Source organism: Mesocricetus auratus, unplaced genomic scaffold, assembly GCF_017639785.1.
Source record: "Mesocricetus auratus isolate SY011 unplaced genomic scaffold, BCM_Maur_2.0 Super-Scaffold_100007, whole genome shotgun sequence".
Classification (NCBI taxonomy): Eukaryota; Metazoa; Chordata; class Mammalia; order Rodentia; family Cricetidae; genus Mesocricetus; species Mesocricetus auratus.
This window is the reverse complement of record NW_024429191.1, coordinates 65,828,029-65,854,651: the sequence shown is the minus strand read 5'-3', so window position 1 is coordinate 65,854,651 and position 26,623 is coordinate 65,828,029. Positions and strand designations below refer to the sequence as shown.

The 26,623-nt window shown below is 39.0% G+C and overlaps 1 protein-coding gene across 3 annotated transcripts in view; it reads right to left on the bottom strand.

Moving 5' to 3' along the window:
- Positions 1 to 1,709: 1,709 nt before the first annotated feature.
- The window catches only part of Hsf5 (heat shock transcription factor 5), a 41,896-nt gene continuing 16,982 nt past the window's right edge, over positions 1,710 to 26,623 (bottom strand). The window contains exons 4-7 of one of the 3 annotated variants that reach the window (XM_040749442.1): positions 23,613 to 24,134; positions 21,066 to 21,240; positions 3,852 to 3,918; positions 1,710 to 3,599 (exon numbers count right to left, since the gene is read on the bottom strand). In XM_040749442.1, the coding sequence (XP_040605376.1) occupies positions 3,557 to 3,599; positions 3,852 to 3,918; positions 21,066 to 21,240; positions 23,613 to 24,134 (807 nt within the window). In that variant the 3' untranslated portion in view covers positions 1,710 to 3,556. The other 2 variants (XM_040749443.1, XM_040749444.1) reach the window with 2 other exon arrangements.

Sequence of the window (26,623 nt, the reverse complement as noted above, 5' to 3'; positions counted from 1 at the left end):
AGCAATAGACTGTTATTTCATGAACACATGCATCAGTGCCTATGACCCAACTAAACTTTAAAAAGTCAATGCATTTTAAAACAGATACATTTTTATTTATGTATACATCTGTGCATGCATGTCCAAGTGTCCAAGGAGGTTAGAAAGTGTAGGGTTTCCTTCACAACGGAGTTATAGGCAATTGTAAGCCACCAATGTGGTTGCTGGGAGCTGAACTCAAGTCCTCTGCAAGAGTGGTCCATGGTCTTAACTGCTGAGCCATCTCTGCAGCCTTAAGGTGAATTATTGATTTAGCACCTTTTCCTCTCTTATTGGACATTAAGGATATAACTATATAGACCTTTTGCAAGTCCTATCTCAAAGGATAAAAGCCAATTCAGTATCTCAGCAGGAGATAATTCTTTTAAAAATCTATTGTTTATCTATTTTTGTATTTTGTATAACTGCATATCAAAATAATGAAAACTATGCATTATAGATCACTGATACAAGTAAAATATATTTAAGCTTAAGAGAAACTAAATAGTAACCTCTACGCAGACTGCACCTTTTCCTTTTCGAAACTCACAAGTAATTAACTAATAGTTAACATATATATTTAGTTGAAAAAAAAAGTATAAATTTGGTCGCTTTCTCTTGAGGAAATTCTACAATCTAGGAATGATGATAAAATTTAACATGAACTTGGGACCATGAAAGACTTGGGGTCAAGCCAAACAGCTTTATGAACTTTGGGGCACTAATGATCTATAGTTCATTTAGACCACCAAAATGACAAGCAAGAAAAAATATTATTCAAATTAGGTTTGATATGCCATAGAACTCCCCTGGAATTGTCATCAACCTGGTATTGCTGCGGTATTGAAAATCCTGTCTTACTGACTTTTTTTGTGTGTGCTGAGGTTTAAATCCAGGGCCTTGTGCTCTCCACTGAGAGCATCCTCAGCCTCAACTTAATCTTACACTAAAGGAATGACCTCCTGTCGAGTCTGCATTGACTGGTTATTCACCCTGTTCTGAAACCCAGGATTCTGTAAAATATGGATAAGGCGTGTCCTCATTCTTAGGAACATTTAAATTTTTAATCATTATTAAAATAATTTTTAAAGGTCTGAACAGCTTTTGGGTTTTTTTTTTGTTTTGTCTTGATCTCAAATATCCTAGACTGACCTCAAACTCATTACATAGCCTAGAATAACCTTGAAGTTCTGGTTCTTCTGTATTGGCCTCTGCTGGGACTGCAGGTAGCACGACCATATCTGCTTTTTGTGGTGCTGATGATAAGCCCTGGGCCCCGTGAACACTACCAATTGAGTTACATCTTCAGGGCAATGTTAAAAAAAGAAGAAGAAGAAGAAATCAGACTGTGTACAGTGGCACACACCTGAAATGCGGAACTCTAGATACAAAGAGGCAAGAGAATTATTGCAAGTTTAAGGCTAGCCTGGTCTACAATCAAGTCCTTGTCTCAAAACAACACAAACAAAAGGGTGGCAAGGTACAGTGCTTGCCTCCCATGCATGCCAGGCTCTGGGTTCATCTCCAGAACTGCAGGGAGGTAAGGAGAGAGAGAGAGAGAAAAGAAATCAGATTTTTTTGAAAAGCAGAATGCATTGTGTTTGAAGTTCACCAGCATTAATGCTCACAATGACTGAATTTTCTACTGGTTACCAAAAACTAAATAGTAAAAACAAGCAAGACAAGAGGTCTAGTTGGAATATTCACTTTATTGTTGACGGATTGAAACTGATTGGTGCTTAAGGTGCTGAATTACTGGGGTGCTAGACGGGAACTTTCTTAGTTATGTGTCAGGCTCTGCTGGCTAATTCACGTGCAGATTTCACTTTACTGCTGCCATTTGCACAAGTCACTGATGATAGCTTTAGGAGATGGGTTCCAGGCATGTGAGTAGAGCAGGAGATCCAGCTCCTTTGTCTGGTGTATTCATATATAAAAATGTTTGGAAAGCTGATCAAGGCATTTCATTGATCAAGCCTTAAAACCACTGAAACCATGTCTGTGCCAAGGTTCCTGCTTGACACGTGTTCCTCATAAGGTATTATCTCTTTTAATACACATAAGGCTAAGAAAGGCATTTTGAGGGGAGGAAATATCACCTACACAGCTTACCAGCTCTTCAATGTGACAGAGAAAGGCAAAGTTCCTACATTAGGAAACTGGTCTCCTTTTCACATACTTTGCCAAGATATTTGGCATGGATATGAGATGTGGATCGCTTGATAATCAGTTCATCTTTCAAGCCTTACTAATAAGGATGAATAAGTGCCCAAAAAATGAGCACCAGCTAGTCTAGTTAGATGGATCAAAACCTACTTTCAATGTAAACTGAGTTGCTGTAGAACAATACAGAGCTTACCCTTTCCAAAACAGCTAGAGCTCTGTAATGCATCCAGGTCTGATAACATTGCAAAGGCACAGTGCAAAGCAAGAAATGGACTGCAAACCCACAATGGCAAACACAGTGCCTATGCCACTATTAAGCGCTGCTTCTTGTTCATTAGCTTTAAATTCACAGGCTTTCCTTTTGTTTCTGCAGCTTATTGGGAAAACTGAGGCAGATCCGACAACAAAGTTCTAGTCAAAATACCTCAAATCAGAAAAGTTCTTGCTGTCATTTGGTAGACATGGATCAACTACAGAAACTGGACATCCAAAATGTCCCTCCTCTCCTTTAAAACAGTCCCACAATCCTACTACTCAAATGTATGGTCCTACAGGGGGGAAGAAAAAAATGGTGACAGTCTATCCCACTATCCAAAAGTCTCAGAAACTTAAGCCATTTAATATTTCAAATATAAACTGCTTCTTAAAAATTAAAGCATAGTTTCTGGTAAATGACAATGAAACAATTTCCCCCCAAATTTGCACACAATACCTTCTATAGATAAGAATTTATAATTGCTGAATGTAAAAATCTAAAACATGAAAACACTGTGTTAAACCTCAGTGTTTTTGTTCACATATTGTACATTTACCCTTCAAAAACAAAATTACACATGTACCCTTTAATCCTTCTATTCTGCAATGTTAATAAAAAATACAAAGCTTTAAAATTTTTAAATCTATCAGCATTTATAAATATAATTAACAAATTAAATATTTTTCTTTAGAAGACATTTATGTAAGTGATATTAACAAAATTTTCTTACTATTTATGATAATTTATCATTCAAATTAAGGAAAGACATGAAAATGGAAAAAACGCTCCCATGAATATTAAAGAACAAGAGGCTGTCAGTGTGATGGACACGCCAAGTCCGGTGCCTTGCTCCTGAAACAGGACATGGGGTTCAGAAACAAGAGAAGTTCTTCATTAACCGCTTAGAACATGACACTTTTCCAGAACTTCCTCCCTGGAGTTCCTGACCCGCTTGGACTTGTGATATTGGTGACCTCACATGTCTTTGTTTATGACACCATCTTCCCTAAAGGATCACACTGTGACTTGAGACAGACGACATTGTGCTGACTACAGTTCAAAATGGCATCCTAAATCAGCACACACACCGCTCCAGTGCCATCCACACAGCAGATTTTAGATGCTTCTTGAAGGCCAGGACTTTTCATTTGAAAGGAATCTGGGCAGCAAAAAAAAAAAAAAAAAAAAGCCGCTAGATGTTTAAACAGTTTGTCAAGGTAAGTAATCTGAACTGAACAGCTGTAGTAAACACCAAACTCCCAATTTTCAATTTAACAAAATCTCAACAAAACAAAAAATACTTTTTTTCCTTAACAGAACTGAAAAAATCCCAACAGTGTGTCATGTGCAAGACTAGTCTGCCTCCAGCTACGGCTGGTGCACAATGTCACATTTGTCATCCACTCCTCACTCTTTTAATTCTTCCTCCTTTGGAAAATGCTCCTGCTTGCAGGCCACGTCCACCAGCAGATGAAGATCTAAAAAGAAAGGATTGTTTACTCACTCTCAGCCTCCCAGGGGACAGATTTCTACAGAAGTCTTCACACAAGGACAAGTTGTCTATAGATAATCTGTGTGGTGGCCATAAATTACACTTCTTCACCAAACCCCGATTTTAGGACATTTTGTTTACCCTTTAAAGAACACTCATGGAGTCAGACACGAATCCAAGCAGATCAATAAAGTTTAAAACACTGCCTTTTATTACACATTGAAAAGGGATAGCCATGTGGTGGCATATGCCTGTAACCTCAGCACAGGCAGAAGTGTTGGGAACTCAAAGCCAGCCTTGGCTACATAGAGCTCATAGCTCATGTAGCCTAGGCTACATTGGGATCCTGTCTCAAAACAAACAAGCAAGCAAGCAAATAAAACATAAAAGAAAAAGTGTGAAAAGGAATTAAGATGGAATCTACACACACAAACAAAACTTCATTTCCTTTATGTTGCAAGGACAGGAAGGTGAGTTGTTTACTAACACAACTGAACTCCTGCACATGTTCACACACACAAACACACAACATCACTGACCTGTAAGGAAAAAGGATACCCTGACAGCGATCAAAAAGCAAAGTGACTCATCAGGAGTAGAAAGTTTAAAAGTTGTCAGCTCAAATATGAGTTCAGAATTTTTTTACAGTGACAACTGTAATACATTTATGTAACATATGGGCATTTTTCAATTGGATAAATACATTACTATAAGCCATTCACTTAACCTAACAAGTAAGTTGATAACTGGGAGCAACTAAGCTATTATATGGATAGTAAGGAAAGCCAGTGGTTTCCACCTTGTTACACACTGGAATCATTTGGCAGCCTTCAAAAAACCAATTCCTGGGGCTCCCTCCTCCAGATATTTTCATTTAATTGGTATGGAGTGCAACTAAGGCACAGGATTTTTGAAAGCTGGCCAAAAGATTTAGGAGTAACAATTATGATCATTTTCTAAACACTTCAGCTTCATATCAGGACAAGAACAAGGCATATGGTAATGAAAAATATTAAAATAAGATTTTGAGATATGATGGGGGGGCCCCTGTAATCTTACCACCTGAGAGGCAGAGGCAAGAGCCTGCCACAAGTTTGAGGTAAGCTTAGTCTATATGTGTATTCTAGAAACTATTAAAGGAACTATAGATCTCTCATGAGAAAACAGACTGAAAAACAGCAGTAACCCTTTTTTTTAGTAACTGAGATTTAAAATAAGATGAAACTTGGAGTTGGTCATAATTGCACACCTTTAATCGCAGCACCTAGGAGGTGGAGACAGGCAGGTCTCTGAATTCAAGGCCAGCCTGGTGTACATAGTGAGCTCAAAACCAGCAAGGGCTACACAGAGAAACTCTGTCTCAAAACAAAAAACAAAACAAAACAACAGGAGGTGGTGGCAGTGGAGAGATAGTTTAGTGCACAAAGGTGACTATGACGTGGGTAACCCTTCATAAGCACTATGCTAGACATGGGACAAACCAGACACAAAGGTCCCATGTTGCATGACTTCATTTACATGAAATATTCTGGTTAGGCAAATTCACAGAGGCCAAAGACAGATTTGCAGAACAAGAGAAAAGCAGAAATGTTAAAAACAAAATGAAAAACCTTCCTAGTAAACATCAGTTTCTCTCTGAGAGTACGGAAGATGCTCTGGGTCTGGATGGGAGAAGAGACTGCCCATCATTGTGAGCTCACTAAACACCACTGGATTGCTTGCTTTAAACTACCTCATGTGTTAATCTTACCTTTAAAAGGCATCTGTTCTTATTAAGTGGAAATGACTCCAGACCAAAAAAAAGAAAAAAGAAACAAGCAAAAACAAAGAGGGAAATGGGAAATAACTATAAAGTATAAAATTCCTACCTAAACCTATCTCAGTCTTCAGTGACACAGAAATAAGATGTGTTCATATAGGTGTGCCTAGCCTCAGTAAGATATACAACACTTTCTAGAAGTGAAGAAAGCAATAGAAAATGTCAAGTAGAAACAAGAACCATAAAAGAAAAGCCAATAATAAGAAGAATGAATGGAGAAAGGCAAGACACAGTCAGGATTTTTTTTTCTGAGCGGGAAACAATGAAATGGAGAACAACCCACACAAAGAACATTCCATTCAGAGAACAAATATGAAGACAGGGCCATGTTTGATGTTCCCAAAGACTAGAGAAGAGGCTACCGTGTCTGGACTAGATGAGGAAGGTGGTAGGAGATGAAATCACAACAGTTGCTAGGATCTAAACCATATTAAGGATTTTTAGACTTTATCGAAAATGTGATGGAAACTACTAGAGAAACTTTTTTCTAGTATTGGGGATTTAGATCAGGGCCTTGGGCATCCTAAGCAAGCGCTCTACAATGAGGTATACCCCTGCCCTGAATGTTTTCTGAGGGTCATTGATTGCTGTTGTAACTGTGAAATGGGAAGATTAGTGAAGAAGTCATTAAAGTCATTAGACAAGAGGATGGATAGTCTCGGGCCGTCCTAACCATTCAGAGGGTAGTGAGAAACTGTCAGTTCTCTGAATCTGATCCCACATTGAATGGACAGGATTTTCTAATGTAATGGTTTTGATGTATAAAAGAGAAAGCAGTCAGCAGAGACTTCCATATCTTGGTATGACTAGAAAACTACATAGAACTATTTATAGATATGTAAAATCAGAGAGAAGATAAAATGTGTTAAGCTTGGACACAAATTGGACATATCCAAAGACACAGAATAAATAGGGAGCTGGAGAGATGGCTCAGCAGTTAAGAGCACATAGGGCTTTTGATGAGAGCCTGGGTTTGGGTCCTTGTGCCAAGATTGTGCAGCTACCAACTGCCTGTAACTACACACACACACACACACACACACACACACACACACACACACACACACACAAATAATAAACAAATAAATCTAAAGATATAGACCAGACAATAGACTATATAAGTCTGAAGTTCAGAGAAGATTCAAACTTCAGACACAATTTAGGAACCACCACTATAAAGATGATAAAGCAATGAAAATGTTTGACATTTCCTCTGAATTAATTATAGAAAGTAGCTAGTGGTTTGGAAAGAAAACCAGGAAAAGATGATTTTATTAAGGTTGACCCAATCTGTCCAAATACTCATTTGCAGTTCAAATACCTACTGTATTTGGCAATGGGGCAGTTATCAGAAATCTGGAAAGGGAGGTTTCAACCAAGCAGAAGTACAAAAACTATCCCAACTTCTCCTCCTGCCTCTAGGGAAGCTGAGACTACAAGCTTGTGCCACACCTGGCTGAAGGGGGTTTTTCTGACATATTACCTTCAATGATTGCTGATCTAATACAAAGGATAAAATGTGATTGCAAAGAACATGAGAGGCAGAAACAGGTGCAATGTCTGTGGGTCTATATAAGGATGAGACTCTGTCCACAAATGCAAGCACTGACTTTTCACTGTGACAAGCAATGGCAGAATGTCTGAGAAGAGCTGGAAGGAGAGTGGAGGAACACACTGGAGGGAAGCTGACAAATAGATTAGTGGGAATATATTCAAGTTTTCCTTTTATTAGTTGTGGTAGCATAGTGGTAGAGTGCTTGCCTAACATGTATAAAGCCTTGGCTTCTATCCCAGTACTGATTAAACTGGTCATGGTGGTGTATACTTGTTATCCAGTAAGTTCAAGGCCAACCTTCATTATATAGTATCTTCCAAGGCTGAGACCTCACTATATTTCTAAAAATAAAGTATTGTTATATAGAGTATAGTTTAAAATAAATTAAAGCTAAATAGTGGTAATTAACAAATGACTAACTACTGTCCTGGCTAGTTCTATGTCAACTTAACACAAGACTAAGTCATCTAGAGGAGGGAACTTCACTTGAGAAAACGCCTCCATAAAGCAGGACTGTACAGGCAAGCCTCTAGAGCATTTTCTGAATTAAGTGATTGATGGAGGAGGACCCAGTTAGTTCACTGTGGGTAGTGCCACCCCTGAACTGGTGGTCCTGGATTCTGTAAGAAAGTAGGTTGGAAGCAGTGGTGGCGTACACCTTTAATCTTAGCACTTGGCAGGCAAAGGCAAGGGGATCTATATGAGTTTGAGGCCAGCCTGGGGAGCAGAAAGAGGATGGGATAGGGGTCCATGGGGGGCAGAGGAGGAGGAGAGGGAGAGGGAACTGGGGTTGACATGTAAAACAAGCTTGTTTCAAGGTTAAAAAAAAGAAGAGTAAATAAACCCTCTCCTCCCCAAGTTGCTTTTGGTCATAATGTTTCGTCACAGCAGTAGAAAAGCAACTAAGACAACTAATATGAAGACAATAGCAATTATTGTTAAAATCCTGCGATCATGTACTGGGTATTGATTACTAACTAGTCACCATGCTAAGCCAATTACTTGGTTTATTTATTTATTTTTGTTCGTTTTAAATAGGCTGGCCTTGAACTCACTGCTTAGCTGTTGTCCTTGAACTCTTCATCCTGCTGCTTCTATCCTCAAGTACTGGGATTACAAACAGGTATAATCACAACCCAACTCTATATTCATATTTAAAATGGACAAGCTGATAGGCTTAATTCCCTCAGAGAAGAAAAACTTGCAACATCATAAATTGTGTTTCTGCTTACACTTTAATTATAAAATCTAACTTTTCAACAGAGATGTCCTAGCCTAATTATAAGATATTCTCTCCCCTCTCCTGATAAAAGTATGATTAGGTGGCACGATGATGCTACTATTTCACAGCTCATATTTTCCACTGCAGGGAATCAGGGTTAATTAAGACATCTCTTACCACCGTTAGCCAAGGGATATGGCTTTACTTAGAAAAAGCCAGTCGGGGGAGTTAATAAAGATAAGTAAAGTGCCAATCATTTATCATTCACATTTATAATCATAATATGTACTGGAAGGGAGGAAGATATTTTAACAGCAGGTTCCAGAGGCCCTATGAGGGAGTGACTGTCATTGTGAGGAAAGCAGCTTGATGGTTGTTTAGGTTAGGAAGGATGAGGTTTCAAGCGTATCAGAAAAAGAAGGCCAATCTGTGCACTTCTGTCCAAGTGTAATAGGATTTGGGCCCTGAGGGAAGAAGAAAGAAAGACCAGAGAAGACCTGATGATACTTCGAGAGAATGTGACATGGAGAAAGGGTGTAAAGATGAGTGATAAATAAGATGACAAACAGTAAAGTAGCTTAAGGCCTTTAACAACAAGAGATGGAAGCCAGGCATAGCAATGAATTCCAGCAATCAGGAGATCAGATGATGGATACAGGTGGATCAAGAGTTTAAGTTGAAGAGGTGACTCAGCAGTTAAGAGCACTGGCTGCTCTTCCAGAGGACCTAAGTTCAATTCCCAGCACCTACATGGCAGCTCACAAATGTTTGTAACTCCAGTTTCAGGGGACCCAACACCTTCACAGAGACATACATGCAGACAAACACCAGTGCCCATAAAGTAAATTAATAAATCATTTAAAAATGTATGTATGTATGTATGTATGTATGTATGTATATTTAATCTTAGCACTTGGGAGGCAGAGGCAGAGGCAGAGGCAGGTGGATCTCTGTGAATTTGAGGCCAGCCTGGTCTACAGACTGAGTACCAGGACAGCCAGGGCTATACAGAGAAACCCTGTTTCAAAAAAGAAAAAAAAGGAGTTTAAGGCAGGGACTGGCAAGATGGTCAGACTGTGGATTGCTTTTCCAGATGACCTGAATTCAATTTTCAGTACCCACACTGGACAGCTCACAACTGCCTATAATTATAGTTCCCAGGGTATCCTATGCCTCGGGCCTCCGCATCCATCTGCATCAGTGTACATACCCCTTTACGTACACACAAATACATACATACATAAATATATCCATACACACATATACACATTTTTTAACTGAAAAAAAGTTTAGGAAAATCTTTAGCTAAAGAGGGAGATAGAGGCCATTCTGTGCTGCATGAGTCCCTGCCTCTTCAAGACTGAAATAAATAAACACATCCACACAAGTAAGAAGCCAGGTGTAGTGGTATATGGCTTTAATCCCCATACTGAGGTGACACAGGCAGAAGGATCTCTGTGATCTACATAGTGAGTTCCAGCACAGCCAGGGCTACATAGAGAGACCCTTTCTAAAAAATAAAACAAAAACAAAATTAATAGCAGAGAGGGTTATCATCCCACTTCAAATTCTTTGCAGTATTTCAAACATAATCCCTTTCTATCGCTCCCAGTTTGCAGAAAGTAAGCTATGTGTTCAAATTCCTAGGATGAAAGCTTGGGAGAGGCATCAAAGACAGGGACACCAGTTCTGCATCTGACACAGCGTGGACTAGACAGACAGCTCTGCAAGGCAAGGCAGGGATAAGTCTGAAATTAAGCAAACACGAGTGAAAAACCCACTATGAGATCTAGAAATTCTCAGGCTGGAGAGATGGTTCAATGATTAAGAACACTGGTTGCTTTTCCAGAGGTCCTGAGTTCAATTCCCAGCAACCACATGGTGGCTTACAAACATCTGTAATGAGATCTGATGCTCTCTTCTGGCCTGCCGGAGTACTCAGACCAAAAAAGAGAAAGAGAGGAGAGAGAAAGAGAGAGAGAGAGAGGAAAGAGAGAGAGAGAGAGGAAAGAGAGAGAGAGAGAGAGAGAGAGAGAGAGAGAGAGAGAGAGAGAGAGAGAGAGAGAGGGAGGGAGGGAGAGAGAGAGAGAGAGATTCAGAGAGTCAGAGATCTAGAAATTCTCAGAAATCTTGAAAAATGCATTTTTGGTAAAGGATAAATGAGTCAATAATATCTAAGCCACAAAACTCAGTTTAATATCTGAGATTTAAATTATTGGCTTTATTTGGGGGGATATTTTAAGTGCTGGAGATTGAACCTGGAGCTTCACACTGTACCTCCAGCCCTTGTTATTATTATTCTTTTTCTACTTTAAGACAAAGCATCACAAGATTATCTAAGCTGCCTTTGGAATTTTTTGTTGCACAAGCAGACCTTGAATTTTTGTTCCTTCTGTCTTAGCCTCCTAAATGGCAGTGATTGCAAGACTGTGCCACCAAGCTTATAACTATTGGGTTTTTAAAAGATTGTGTGTGTGTGTGTGTGTGTGTGTGTGTGTGCGTGTGTCTGTGTGAGTGCATGTAACGTGTGTGTGGGGTGCCCTTGGAGGTCAGAGGGTATCAGGCTCCCTAGAGCTGGAGTTACTGGTGGTTGTGACCTGACCTGTGTGGGTGCTGGGAACTGAATTCAGGTTCTCTAGAAGAGCAGGAAGTGTTCTGAATCCTTGAGCCATCTTTCCAGTCCCTCTTTCTATATTTAAAATACTTTTCTGTCCAATTTCAAAATCATATAGAAAAATATAAGCCAGCAAGATAACTCAGGTGTGGATGGTGAAACATGTCTTCCACAAATTGCTCTCTGAGTTTCACATACATGCCATGGTATGCACACATACACACATATAAGTGAAAAAATTCAAGTATATAATAAAACTATATAAAAATATAAATGGTGCTGGGCATTGATGACACACGCCTTTAATCCCAGCACTCGGAAGGCAGAGGCAGGCAGATCTTTGTGAGTTCAAGACCAGCCTGGTCTACAGAGAGTTCCAGGACAGGCTCCAAAGCCACAGGGAAACCCTGTCTCAAAAAACCAAATATATATGGTACAAATTTCACCATAATCACAAAACCAAATATATATGGTAAAAATTTCACCATAATCACATAAATGCATTTGTGTGTGTGCACACACATAAACTGAGAAGTTAAAAATATCCTTATATCCTTCAATTTTTATCTTCTCAGAGATAACCAGCATATGTATCTGGTTATTTTATCTCATATACTGCCAGACTTTTCTATAATAAGTTTTTTGTTTTTGTTTTTTCTGATAGGGTTTCTCTGTGTGACAGTCCTAGCTGTCCTGGAACTCATTTTGTAGACCTGGCTTACCTCGAACTCACAGGGATCTGACTGCCTCTGCCTCCCAGGTGCTACCACCACCTGGCTGACTTTTCTATAATTAAATGACATACATTTATCTTTCTTTTGCCCCTAGAAAAGAAGCACTGTACAGCAACTTGCCCAGTCATTTAGCATACTATGAACACTTAATGCTTAATTATCTTTCCAGTAACAGCATAGCAGGCATTGCTTTGTTTGTTTCTTTCTTTTTTAAAAAAGATGTATTTATGAGTGTTTCCTCTGCATGTACACCTGCATGCCAAAAGAGGGTATTAGATCCCATTACAAACAGTTCTGAGTCATCATGTAGTTGCTGAGAATTGAACTCAGGACCCTTGGAAGAGCAGCCAGTGCTCTTAACTGCTGTTTCTTAAATGGTTGGGCAGTATTTCATTACATCAATGTATGACAACTTATCTAGCTTTTTAGTTGGGTATTTCTGTTTGTCTACATTTTTGCTATTATTGATAACACTATAGTGGGCTTCTTTTGAATACCTTTTATAATGAAATATTTTCATTAGGAGTACCATTCTTCAGTCCAAGTGCATGAACATTTTAGTTGTTTACAACTGAATAATCCCAAATTGTCTTTTAAACAGCTATAAAGGGGCTGGAAGGATGACTCAGTGGTAAAGGGCACTGACTGCTCTTTCAGAGGACACAGGGTTCGATTCTCAAGATGGCTCATAACTGGCTGTTACCCCAGTTCCATGGGAATCTCATGACCTCTTCTGGCCCATGTGGGCACTGCACATACAGAGTGCAAAGATAGCCACTCAAGCAAAACATCCTATACACACAAATAAAAAGTAAAAGAAACAACAATTATAGAGCCAGGAGGTGTAGTGGTTCATATCTGTAATCTCAGAACTTGGGAGGCCAAGGAATAAGAAATGTCACAAGTTTGAGGCCAGCCTGGGCTACATAGTCCTAGGGAAGTCTAGGTTACATAGTGAGACTCTATCTTTAAAAAATTACAGAAATTGCCGGGCGGTGGTGGCGCACACCTTTAGTCCCAGCACTCGGGAGGCAGAGGCAGGTGGATCTCTGTGAGTTCGAGGCCAGGCTGGACCGACAGCCTCCAAAACAATACAGAGAAACCCTGTCTCATAAAAACCAAAAAAAAAAAAAAATTACAGAAATTATATACAAATTTATGTTCCAGTTACAGCATATACAAGGTTCATTTCCCCTTATCTTTATGAAGTTTGGGATTATTACCAATTAAAGTTTTGCTGATTATATCGGCACAAGAAAATTGGTTTGATTTAATTTGTATTTCTCTGATGAACAGAGAGAGGTTAAACATCTTTCCCTCCCTGCCCCAGGGATATATACCGAACCCAGGGCCTTGGACTTTGTCACCTGTCTACCACTAAAATATATCCCCACCTTTGAACACTTTTTCTATACTTCAAATAATTTATATTTCTTGTAAAGTACATATAATTTTTTTTGAGCTAGAGTCTCACATATTCCAGGCTGGCCTTGAACCTTATGTAGCTGAGGATGGCCTTGAACTTCTGATTCTTCTGTCTCCTGAGTGCTAGGGTTACAGGTATGCACCACAATATCCAGTTTATTGGTGTTGAGAATGATCCCAGGGCTTCGTGCATGCTGGACAACCATTCTTCCAACAATTGACAGTCCCACTAACTTAACCTTATTTTTTATTGCATTGTAGTTTCTTGATTAGTATTAGGGGCTTTCAATCATTATGAATATAATGATTTATAGTTTTATATTCTAAATATTTTCTCTTAGGCAGCATGACAGAGACTTCTACTTGTCTCCTAATGTTGATTCTTTTCCTATTATCCCATGTTGTTATTTTTATTTGTTTATTCACTTTATTTATTTTTAGCCATATAATCTAGGCTGGCCTTGAATTTACTATGTAGCCAAGGATAGTCTTGAACTCTTGATCCTTCTACTTCTACCTCCTATGTTCTAGGATTATAGGCATGAGCCAACATGTCTGGCTTCCATGTTGTTATCTTAAATAGGTAAGCTACTCACAACTTTACTTTTAAGCTCTACTGAAGCTATAGAACTTGGCCCTCCATGACTAAGTTCTAATAAAAAAAAACCCTGTGGCCATATGTGATAATTATGTTCATATGATGAAGGAATATTTATAGCAGCCTGCTGACATAAAAGAGAGGAAAACCATCTGTGGGGTGTGTGTGTGTGTACATGTGTATGCATATGTGTAGAGTTCAGGTTATCACCTGATGTTTTCCAATATTATCTCCCATCTCATTTTCAGAGCAGGGTTTCTTACTGAACCTGGAGCTCCAAGCATCCTCCTGGCTTCTCTCCAGCACTGGATGACAAGGTTTTTAGTGGGTACTAAGCCTCTGAACTTAGGTCCTCAAGCTTCAGTAGCAAACACTCCACTGACCACCATCTCCCCAGTCCTTTGGTCATGCCACATATGATAGCTAGCACAATGACATCACTGTCACATCAGCTCTTGGCCAGCTGACACCCAGGCTGGTCAGGAGGGAAAAGTTGTTAAACTCCTACTTTTGTCTGTCTGTTTTAGAGTGTTGAAGATTAAAGCCAGAGTCACATACATGTTGGCTAAGGGCTCTACCACTGAGCTAGGACTTGAGCCTTTGATTCTGTTTTGTGTGTTGTAGTCCTTATAATTTAAATGATTATTGTAGTCTAATTTGCATACCAATATGGGATTTGGAATCTAGAAGTGGGGTACTGACACAATCCAAATTAAAATATGTGGACTGGCAGCATAGTTCACTGATAGAACATATGCATAGGATGTACATACTTGAATTTAATACCCAGTACCCCAAACAAAACAAAATGGCAGCACTAGCAGGGCTACTACTGTGTAGGGCGCTAGTATACAGCAGGCTAGGATGTTGTGAACTTTGCCACTCATGTGTCCTGGTTAGTTTTTGTCAACTTGACACTAGCTAGAGTGATCTGGGAAGAGGAACTTCAATTGAGAAAATGCCTCCATCAGATTGCTTGAAGGCAAGTCTGTAAGAACTTTTTTAAATTAATGATCAAGGTGAGAGGGTCCAGATCATTGTATGCGGTGCCACCCCTGGGCAGGTGGTTTTGTGTGGTATAAGAAAAAAAGGCTAAGCAAACCAGGAAGCAGAATTCCTCTATGGTCTCCTCTTGGGTTCCTACTTCCTTTCATGATGAACTACAACTGTCTGCTGAAATAAACTCTCTCCTCCCCAAGCTGCTTTTGCCCACGGTGTTTATCATAGCAATAGAAGATCTAACCACACAAAAACATCTGACAAAAGTCACTACCTGTAATGCAAACTACAGAACAGATGAACGTACAGCCACAGAGGAAAGGGTTAACAAAATTTACACTGTTTTGACTTATTTCTTGCACTTAGCAAATCCTTAAAAGAGGAGATGAGAACAGGATAAAGGCACTCACTATGCAACTAGAAACAGGGAATGCTTCTTTTCTTCTTTCTCTTATTATAACAAGGTCTCATTTAACCCAAGCTTGGTTTTCTATAGCTGAACTCCTGATCCTCCTGCCTCCACCCACTTCTGGAGTGCTATACTTATAAATCCACAACACCATTCCTGGTTTACACAGTACTGGGGATCAAATCTGCTGTACCTCACTTCTAGATTCCAAATCCCATATTGGTATGTAAATTAGACTAAAATAATCATATAAATAATAAGGACCATAACATACATGCTAGGTAAGCATTATACCAACCAGCTACTGCCTGGAAGGGAATATTTCTTTGCCTACGGTTGACAAACTATGTTTAGGGTTCAGTTATTTAGGTCGTATGTCCAACTGCTCAGCATCCCAATAAGTAGTAGTAGAAAACGATTTCACAAAGGACCAGAGGCTAGAGATGGTTTAACAGTGAAGAGTGCAAATAGCTCTTGCAAAGGACCCAAGTCAGCACCCACATCAGGCAGCTGATACCCATCTATAACTCTAGTTTGAGGGAATCCAGTGCCCTCTTCTGGCCTACACAGGCATTGCACTCATGTGTACAAACTCACACAAAGACATCTAACTATGTACATAATTTAAAATAAAGTCTTGGGTTGGAGAGATGGCTCACTAGTTAAAAGCACTAGCTGCTTTTCCAGAAGACACAAAATTCCTAGCATCCACTAATAGCTCACAGATGTCTGCAACTCTAGTTTCAGGGGCATTGGACACCCTCTTATGGTCTCTGTAAGCATCAGGCATGAAAGTGGTACCCAGATGTGCATGCAGGCAAAGCTCCCAAACACATAAAATGAAACTTAAAAAATTTTAAAATAAAGTCTTAGAAAGAGCATCCAAATTTTATCATGTATCTTCTTTTTAGACCAAGAACTTACTTTAATAATCCCATTGTGCATAAATAAATCTCCAAAAAGAACATATTTACAACAAAGTTTTAAAAAGCAAAAAATCAAGTTCAACTAAGTCCAATATAACACACTTTCATATGACCTCAATATAGGTTGTTACTAGGCTGAAGGGAGAAAATGAACAAGACAGACAGCAAACACTGTTCAGGATTAAAATGATCTAAATGAGATCTCTGGTTGCTTTATCTCTCATCTGTAATGGCCAAAAATAAGAAAGCAGGTATCTTTATCTTAAGATTATGAAACCAACTACTATTTACAAATGCATATATGCCAGTTTTAGAAAAGATTAAAATGCCAGAGGGTTAGTAAGCCTGTTCTCCAAAGTATGTGACTACTCAGATCCTATATTAATCTGCAAGCTTTTTAGAACTATTTTAGTGGAAGGTAGGCAACAAAAGCTAGACTGGGTGTCTATTAACTGAAAATGGATAAAAAAATGTGGTTTATAGTTATAACAGAACTTTTCTGTTATAAAAAAGACAAGCAAGGCAAGACATCCCTAAAGGTGTAATAGTGACATTCACATCTTGGCAGTAACCAACAGCTATAAAATTGGATTTATGATCTGCTCAACAGCAAGGAAATCATGCTTGATACCGGAAATCTAGCCAACTACCCAGGGCTAATGAGACCATGGATCTTAGACGAGAACCTTACTACCACTAGCTTACTAAACCAGAACAATTCCTAATTTATCTTTATATCCACAAAGAAGTGTAGCTCCCAACCCTTACAAAAAAAAAAAACTTCCCTTTGGAAGAGAACATTACAAAAGACCACGAATGGTCAAAATGCAGAGAATAACTGATTGTGGGGTGTCTAGCCGAGACCAGTGGATATATCTACAAGACAATTCCTGTACGTAAGGCTCAGAAACACCTCCAAAGAAGAAGAAAGATTTTAAGAACCAAAAGGCAAGGCGGTGGGGTGGTACCTTTAATAACATCACTGAGGAGGCAGAGGCTGGTGGATCTCTGAGGCCACCATGGTCTATAGAATGAGTTCTAGGACAGCCAGAGCTACACATAGAAAGAAACCCTGTCCCGAAAAAAACAAAGGGGAGCTGGGAGGGAGCAGAGGACTAGGAAATCCCTTGCAAGACTGTGTCTTCTAGAAATAATAGGACAGCTTCACCTATTACAACTCAATAACGTGGTTGCCTAAACAAGATCTGAACAAGAGCAACAATAGGCATGGATGGGGAAATCTCACTGGCTTAGACAAAGAAGTATAGGCAACTAAAAGATGTTGAGAGCATGTCTCGAAAAACCAAAAAAAAAAAAAAAAAGATATTGAGAGCAGAAGTAATCTTCCCTCTCAGGTGAGCCCCTTATGCCCCTTATCCAACACTAAGTGGCTAGTCCTGAAATTATGTACATGCACTGAAAAGACTCAGCATGTTGTATTTATATATTTATACATACATACACACATATATACGTATGTGTGTGTGTGTGCGTGCCTGTGTGTGTGTGTGTGTGTAACAATAATGATTTTAAAAAAGGAGGCCAGAGGCTTTGGTGGCGCACGCCTTTAATCCCAGCACTTGGGAGGCAGAGGCAGGCGGATCTCTGTGAGTTCGAGGCCAGCCTGTTCTACAGAGTGAGTTCCAGGACAGCCTCCAAACTCCAAAGCCACAGAGAAACCCTGTCTCAAAAAAAAAAAAAAACAAAACAAAAACAAAAAAAAAAAAAAAAGAAAAGAAAAAAAAAGTGAGTTCCAGGAAAGCCTTCAAAACAATACAGAGAAACCCTACCTCGAAAAACCAAAAAAAAAAAAAAAAAAAAAAAAGGAGGCCAGAAACTTGAAAGGGGTGGAAGAAAGAGGACATAGGAGGAGTTGAAAAAAAAGAAAGTGAATGGAGGAAAATGATGTAGTTATATTTTAATGAAAATATAACATGCTTAAGGATTAACTCTTTGCATATGAGGCACAGTATTGAGATTTAAAATAAAATTTTTGTTCTGTAAAGCTTAATACTTATTCCATTGAATTTTCAAAATGAAAAGAAGTAGATCAGTACCCATCCCGAGTATACACACAGACTTTGGACTCCCATCCAACAATGTGAGGTGCACTCTCACCCTGAACTCTTGGGGAAGGGTCTAGGCCCTGCCCTATATGAAATGACAGACTATGGACACCCCCATGGAGGGCCTCACCCTCCCTGTGGAAATGAGGGGATAATGGGGGGATTGGGGGGAGGGCATGGGAGGAGGGGAGGGAAAGGGAGAGGGACCTGGAACTGACTTGTGAAGCAACCTTGTTTCTTATCTAAATTTAAACTGAAAAATAAATTTAAAAAAATGAAAAGAAGTTTGTGTTCATGTCATTATTTTTCTTAATAAACCTGCCTTAGTTAAAAAGAAAAGGGTAAGATAGCAGGGTATGAGGGGGTATGTTCAAAGTACATTCAATACTTGCATAAAAGTGGCCTTATGTAATGCATTATGTAATTTTAAAAAACCAACAAGGTCGAATCTATAATCGTAGTCCTGGAAGGCAGAGGAAGGCAGACTCAAGCCAGTCTGGTCTACATAGTAAGTTCCAGGCCAAACAGGGATACATAGGAAGATTCTGTCTCAAGATGACAATAATGGGCTGGAGAGATGGCTCAGCGGTTAAGAGCACTGACTGTTCTTCCAGAGGTCCTGAGTTCAATTCCCGGCAACCACATGGTGGCTCACATCCACCTTGAATGAGATCTGGTACCTTCTGCTGGCCTGCAGGCAGAAGGCTGTATACACAATAGATAAATAAAATATATATAAAAAAAGATGACAATAACAGTCGGGTATTGGTGGCGCATGCCTTTAATCCCAGCACTGGGGAGGCAGAGGCAGGAGAATCTCTGTAAGTTCGAGGCCAGCCTGTTCTACAGAGCAAGTTCCAGGATAGCCTCCAAAGCCTATATACAGAGAAACCCTGTCTCGAAAAAAAAAATTTGCAGTACTTCCATCCAATTTTCTTACAGCATAAAAATAGGCACTTCAAAATTACTTTCTGTCCTTTCACTTTGATAAAGCTGAGCTTTACCTGTCTGTCTTTAAGTATGAGAAATCTCAATCTTGATGGGAAATATCCTCAACTAAACATGAGTATACAAGCTCACTCACAAGCTAGCCCTTGTCAGTCTCAACACCAGCTTGGTTTGCTTTCAGGGTTTTTGACAGAAGGTCTCGTTTGTGATCCAGACTGGCCTCAAACTCACAATGCTTCTACCTTTCAAGTGCAGGGATGACGGTGTGTGCCCCCATAACAGACCTGAGCACTATTATCTTCATATTTTTTGGACAACTTCTCAAATAAATTCTTAATATTTAAAAATATAGGTTAGTGGCTAATTTGACTAATTAATTTTGCCCATATGGCAGGCATCTAACATGCATTTAAGTTCAGGGTTTTTTGTTTGTTTTTGTTTTTAGTGCTGTGGTTTAATCTAAGCAAGTGTTCTACCAGTAAGTTATATCCCTAACCCTGCATTTTGTGTGTTGAAGCTAGGTTTTACTCTGCAGCACATGCTGGCCTTGATCTATAGTAGCATCAGTCCTCCTGTGTCAACCTCCCAAGTGCTGATATTACAGGAGTGAGTCACCATATCTGGCTAATTTGAGAATATTCCATTAGCTACTGAAAGCAGGATATAGTGGCACATATCCACAATCTCATCACTCAGGAGGCAGGAGGATTATGAATTCAAAACCACTCTGGGCTACTCAGTAAGTTCCATGTCAGCTGGGGATACATATTAAAAAAGAAAGAAAAGGAAAAAAATGTTCACTGCAGAGTACAATGACTTGATTTGGATGTTAGAAAACATTTTTAGATTAAAATAATACACTTGTACTCAATTCACTACCAGTAGCGAATCAAAGCTGGGTATAGTGGTATATGTCTACATGTTAATAAGGCTGACACAAAAGAATCCCTGCTCTAGTTTGAGGGCAGCCGGGGAAGACCCCATCTCAAAAGAAGGAACCACCTGCAAGTGCCCCAGTGTCCAATATATGACTAGATGCCTATAAACCACACATATAAAAACAATACCAATCTACAGATTCACTCTTTATATTTATAATGTACTCAAGGTAGTATCTTTAATGTCATCAAATATTCTTGTTTCACAATTTAAATACACACCCTATTTGTTAATAAATAAACTTTAGCATCTCAAGATGATTACTAAATTACCCTTCATCTTATCTGTTCAAAGTTAATCTGAAATGCTTTACTTCTTTTTAATATATACACTATTTTGAAAGCTCGTATTCTCTCATTTATTTCTTTTGAATATGTAGAGAGTGAGGGTGAATGCACGTACATTCACACAGAGACCAGAGCCTTCAGGTGTCCCTTTTCATCGCTCTACACCTCGTTCCCTTGAAACAGGGTCTCACTGAAGCTGGAGCTAGGCTGGTGGCCAGTAAGCCCAGCAACCAGCAGAGACCATGCACACATGCCCGCCCGGCTTTTTAAGATGTGAGTAATGGAGAGTTGAACTCACATCCTTATACTTGCACAGTAAGTGCTTTTACTGGCTGACCCATCATCTCCCCAGTTCCCCAAAACCTCAAATTCTTGTATGCACTATCAGGAAAACAACTATTACCTACATTACAAAGGGAACTAAGAACACCAGTTTAAACTGCAATTCTATAAAACAGGAACATGAGAGGCATAAACATTATAAATAATAAAGATCCATGCAAATGACCATTCATATATGAATTATACACCGAGGTTCTGTTTCTAGCATTTTAGAGCTACACATTCTAGAGCTTTCACTATTTCACCTTACCAGGGGACTTTCCTCGTGAGTTGCTTCTCCGCTCTCTGTATCTGGCTGGAGTGGATAAGCCTGTGTCTTTACTAGGCTTGCTAGCAGGCCCCATTTCTGAAATAAGGAATCCCATTTGTTCTGAAGGCAAGATATTCTCCTGTGGATTGGTCTGGCATTTTATACTGCTATCCACCTAAAATAGTAAACACACTTATTATCTGATATTTACCCCAAATACCTACTAAAAGTTAATATATATTATCAGAGAAGTTCTATTACAGGAACAGGATCCCACAAACATGTTTTTCTGCTTATGTAGGGTATTACCCTTGATTGTGTTGTCTTATCTAAATACTCAACAGTAAGATGTACATTTTCCACATACTCAAGTCATTGAAATGCACATGAAGCTAAAAGATTTACTGATGAGCACAGGAAGATTTACCATGAGGCTGGATGCTTTTTATGACTTACACAAATAAGATATTTCAAACATAATTGGTGAAAACCTCTATCCTTTCATGTTAGTGTATGTTCAAGTTGACACCCCTCTTGGTGGTGACCCTGGGATGGTCACAAATACGCATTGCCTAAGGGGAATGGATACTATTTTACTAATTTTATATTATGTATTAAAGATGGTATCAAAATTGTATGTGCTTCATTCATTCTCTATAAAATTGCTATCCATCCTGTTTATTAATGAGTTTCTTTGGTTCCAAAATTTTCTTTGAAATGTTAAAACCCTTTGTCAAGATAACTAACTTCTGCCATGCTATTCTTTATAAGTTTATCTAGAATATAACTATATCAATTTAAGACATGCAATTCAGTAGTACATATATAACTATGAAGATACTAAATATTTTTATTTCTATAGTCATATTTAAAATAAAATGAGACTATCTTTACTGAAATTACATCACCTTAATACATATTTTAATAGTCTCAAAAAAGACAATGAATTTATAGAAATCTAAGGACATTTAGTGTTACAATGCTTGCTTAGGTACTAAAATTATATCAGCTGGGTATATCTTTCAGTATATTCAAATACAACAGCTTAACCAGAATGGGCAAGGCCCTATATTCCATCCCCTGTTAACACTACCACTACCACCAAAAAAAGGTGGGGGGAAGAAAATGAAAATCTCTACACTTAAATAGTATATACATTTAGATATTTTAAAAATAACTACATTAATAAGACCTATCTAAACAAACAAACAAACAAAACAAAATTAATCAGGTATGATGATGACACATGCCTACTGTCCTAGCACCTGAGAAGAGAAAATCAGAGATCCAAGTTATTCTGAGCTAAAATGTGAATTCCTGGCCAGCATGGACTACAGACTACATAACTTTCTGATTTCATACAGTAAGTATAGATTTTTCTTATCTTCTTCTCCCCCCCCCTTTGGTTTTTCAAGACAGGGTTTCTCTGTATTGTTTTTGGAGGCTGTCCTGGAACTCGCTCTGTAGATCAGGCTGGCCTCGAACTCACAGAGATCCGCCTGCCTCTGCCTCCCGAGTGCTGGGATCAAAGGCGTGCGCCACCAACGCCCAGTTTTCTTATCTTTTTGAGATTGATTTCACACTGTCACCCAGGCTGGCCTGGAACTGTGGTACTCCTCCCACCTCAAAGGGCTGGGCTACTTTGGATGTTCTTTGATTAACTAGTTTTTGTTTAATTGATTAGGAATGCAAGATTAATATGCATCATTATCAATAGAGTTTTGTGATGTTATAAAAAAAGTAAGAAATCTGGGTTGGAGAGAGAGCTCTGCAGTTAAGAGCACTGGCTGCTCTTTTAGAGGACCCAGCGCCCACATGTGGTTCACAACCATCCACAATCCCAGATCCAGGGAATCTGACACCTTCCCCTGACTTCCAAGATTATCAAACACATATACAGGCACACTCACACATAACATAAAGTGAATAAATAGTTTAAAAAAGAAAGAAATGACCTGCAACTTATCTTTACTTCCATCTACAGATAGCTAAGAAAGTCATCATATATGTCAAATAGACCACTCTTTTAGGTGGTAAAGTTGTATCAGCTGAACATATCTTTCAGTGTATGCAAATCAAGGTAAGTAACAAAAATCAAGGAATACCCAAAATGGAAATATATTATTTTTCAATTTTAGTTGTTTTTTGAGATGAGGTTTATCTATATAGCCCAGGCTGGCCTTGAACCCACTACATAGCTCATTGTGTCTTCAAATGCCCAGCACCCTCCTGCTTCCACCTCTTAAGTGCTGGGATATAGGCAAGTGCCACCAGGCTACAGATAGTATTTAGACTCTAACAATCAATCTGATTGATAGTCTCTCTAGAGGTTCCTTTCAGACTGTACCACAGATATGGCTAGTGTTAAAGTAACTTCCTCTTTTTTTTTTTTTTTTTTTTGCTTAACCAATACAACATGATCACTTTGGAAACCACAATGAACTGACACTGAATACAAATAACATCTAGACAAACTCTTGACTAGCATTTTTAGCAAGAAACACTGTGTACTGTGAGCTTAGTTAGTACTCTTGCCTGTACTCTTACCTGTTGTGTGCTGAACGGTAGCCCTTCCTGCACAAATACTACTGAAGATGGAGATGGATTATGATTTAGCTGCTCCTTCAGTTTGACATGAGTTTGCTGGATGGTTGCAGATTCCTGCATTGTGCTATTTTCCAAAGGTTGAGCTGTGTGGATGGTATAGATGTACTCAGGTGACTGTGGTAGAGAGCAGGTAATTGCTTGTTCTGTTCCAACCACAAAAGACGTAATATCTGAGCCTACAGGAGTAAGTGGCTCCAGTTGGCTAGCCTGACTTGTGGAAGATGGATTGCTGTTGTTTGAGTTAGGTAAGATATGTTGGCCTCTGTTAGACTGAGATGATGGACACTGATTCTCAACAGGCTCCACCTTTACCATCTCCAATTTAGGGGAGGAATGCAACTCATCTACTATTTGAAAGACAGCCTCTAGATTTACTTCTGTCTTTTTATTTTCATCAGTAGCACTGCAAGGCCAATTAGAAGGCAGAAATTCAACTGGATAGGAAGATTGCATTGGAGGATTCTGGGAAAAGAGAAAATAGTACTGTTTGGATAGAAAATCAAGTATAAAATTAAGGAGGAAAGTAGTAACATTTAAGTTCATGAATGCTAAATACAGTAAACTTGAGCTCACTACAAAACCTGAAAGTGGGGCTAGGAATATAGCTCAATAGTAGAGCAATGCCTAGCATACTCAGGCCTAGGTTCAGTTACCAACATCAAAAAAGAAAGAAAACCTGAAGGTAATTTGCTTTTCAGCAGTGGTAGCTTTAAATGTGCTATCAGTAACATTTGCTTAGTACATATCATACACCAACCATGTAAGTTTAGTACTGGAATAGACTACTAATTCTCAGGATAAAAAATATGAAAAGGAGCCGGGCGGTGGTGGCACACACTTTTAATCCCAGCACTCCGGAGGCAGAGGAAGGCAGATCTCTGTGAATTTGAGGCCAGCTTGGTGAGTTCCAGGACAGCCTCCAAAACAATACAGAGAAACCCTGTCTCGAAAAAATATATATATATGTATTATATATATAAATAAATCTAAAAAAGGCTACAGTACCCAAATACCTATTTGCTGACAAAATGTCTATATACTATAATCCTCCATGAAGACTGACAAAATGTCACTTTATTTATCATGCACTAATTTAAGGAGTAAGGAGATCTTAAAATACAGAATAAGTCCATCAATCCTTCTATAAATTGGGGGGGGGAGACACTAATACTTGGTTCCCAAACACCTGGGGAGAAATGGGTGGAATGTCAAATGTCCTCTGGTTCCTGAGACTGTTTTAATAATAAAGCAACAGACTAGAAGAGTTGTTGCTTTTAGATTTATATCTTTAAGATATATTTTCTTAGCAGAGTGTGATGGAACACACTTCTAATCCCAGCATCTGGGATGCAGAGTCAGGAGGATCACCACAAGTTTGAGGCCAGCCTAATCCACACAGTAAGTTCCAGGACATCTAGGGCTACATAGATTGAACCTGTTTCAAAAAAATTTAAAGATATGTTCTTATAAATAGTGCTTAAATAGGGCTGGAGAGATGGCTCAGCAGTTAGGAGCAGTGGCTGCTCCTCCAGAGTTCCTGAGTTCAATTCCCAGAAACCACATGGTGGCTCACAACCATCTGTATTGAGACCTGGTGCCTTCTTTTGCCTTGCAGGCATACATGCAGACAGAACATTGTATACAAAATAAATAAATAAAACTTTAAAGATAAATAATTAAACAGTGCTTTAACTAGACATTCAATAGATGGCATATCATTCCAGATTATAAACAGAAATACTATAATTAGATAAAACATAGGAAGAGCTGATACTGCTGAAAACACTACAAGGATCATGTTGATGTTTAGAGTAAATAATGCAAACTCAAATAGTGCAAGCATGAAGTTACTATAGACAATATCACCACTTGAGTTCTTAAGTGTGTGCCAAACACATTCTGAGTGCTTTACAGACATTACTTCATTTAATCCTCAAAAGCCCTATGAAATGTGATGTCCTTCACTCATTTTTATTTATTTATTTTTGAGAAAGGGACTTACACATCTAAGGCTGGCCTCAAACTCCCTATAGAACTGAGGTTAGCGTTGACCTTCTGACCTTCCTACTTCCGCCTGTACTAAGACTACGGTCATGTGACTCACACCCTGTTTATAAGGACCTCATCAAACCAAGGGCTTCATGCATCCCAGGCAAGCACTCTGCCAACTAAGCTACACCTTCAGCTCAATGATTTCCATTTCAAAATGATAAAATTTAGCTTATCACTTAAATATTTATTTATTATCGCGGTGGATGGTGTGTGTGCCATGGCACCAATGTGAAAATCATAGGACAGCCCTGGGAAGACTGTCCTCTCTTCCACCTTTACATGTGTTCTGGGACTCAAATTCAGGTCATCAGGCTTGCACTGAACCATACTGGTCCTACTTTATCACGTTTGGTTTTTTGTTTGTTTGCTTGTTTTGGTTTTGTTTTAAGAAAGGATCTTGATACATAGGCCAAGCTAGCCTGGAACTCATTATGTAGTTCAGACTGTTCTTAAACTTGAAACTTCTTGCCTTAGCTTCTTGGGTGTTGAAATTACAGAAATGTGTAACCATGCCTAGCTAAAACCTTATGCTGAAATAACTGACAGAGCCAGGGTCCAGTCTTAGTTTTGCCTGACTTCTGCTATTTTTTTCCTCCAGAACTGTTTTTTTTTTACTGTGATTGTGTTTATATGCACACACACTCTCTCAAATTCCAAATGCCGCCAATGTGTGCATGTGGAGGTTGAAAGACAACTTATAGAAGTCTGTTATTATCTCCTTCCACCACAAGGGCCCTGGAAATCGGATCCACGTTGTCTAACTTGGTGGCGAGCACTTTTCCCTGCTGAGATAGCTTGTTGGCCAATCCTTAACTTTTCATGCATATCCTCACTGGAGCCAACAATGCCACTAAATTTATCACATAAATTTTTGTTTTATTTTGTTTTGATTTTTCTAT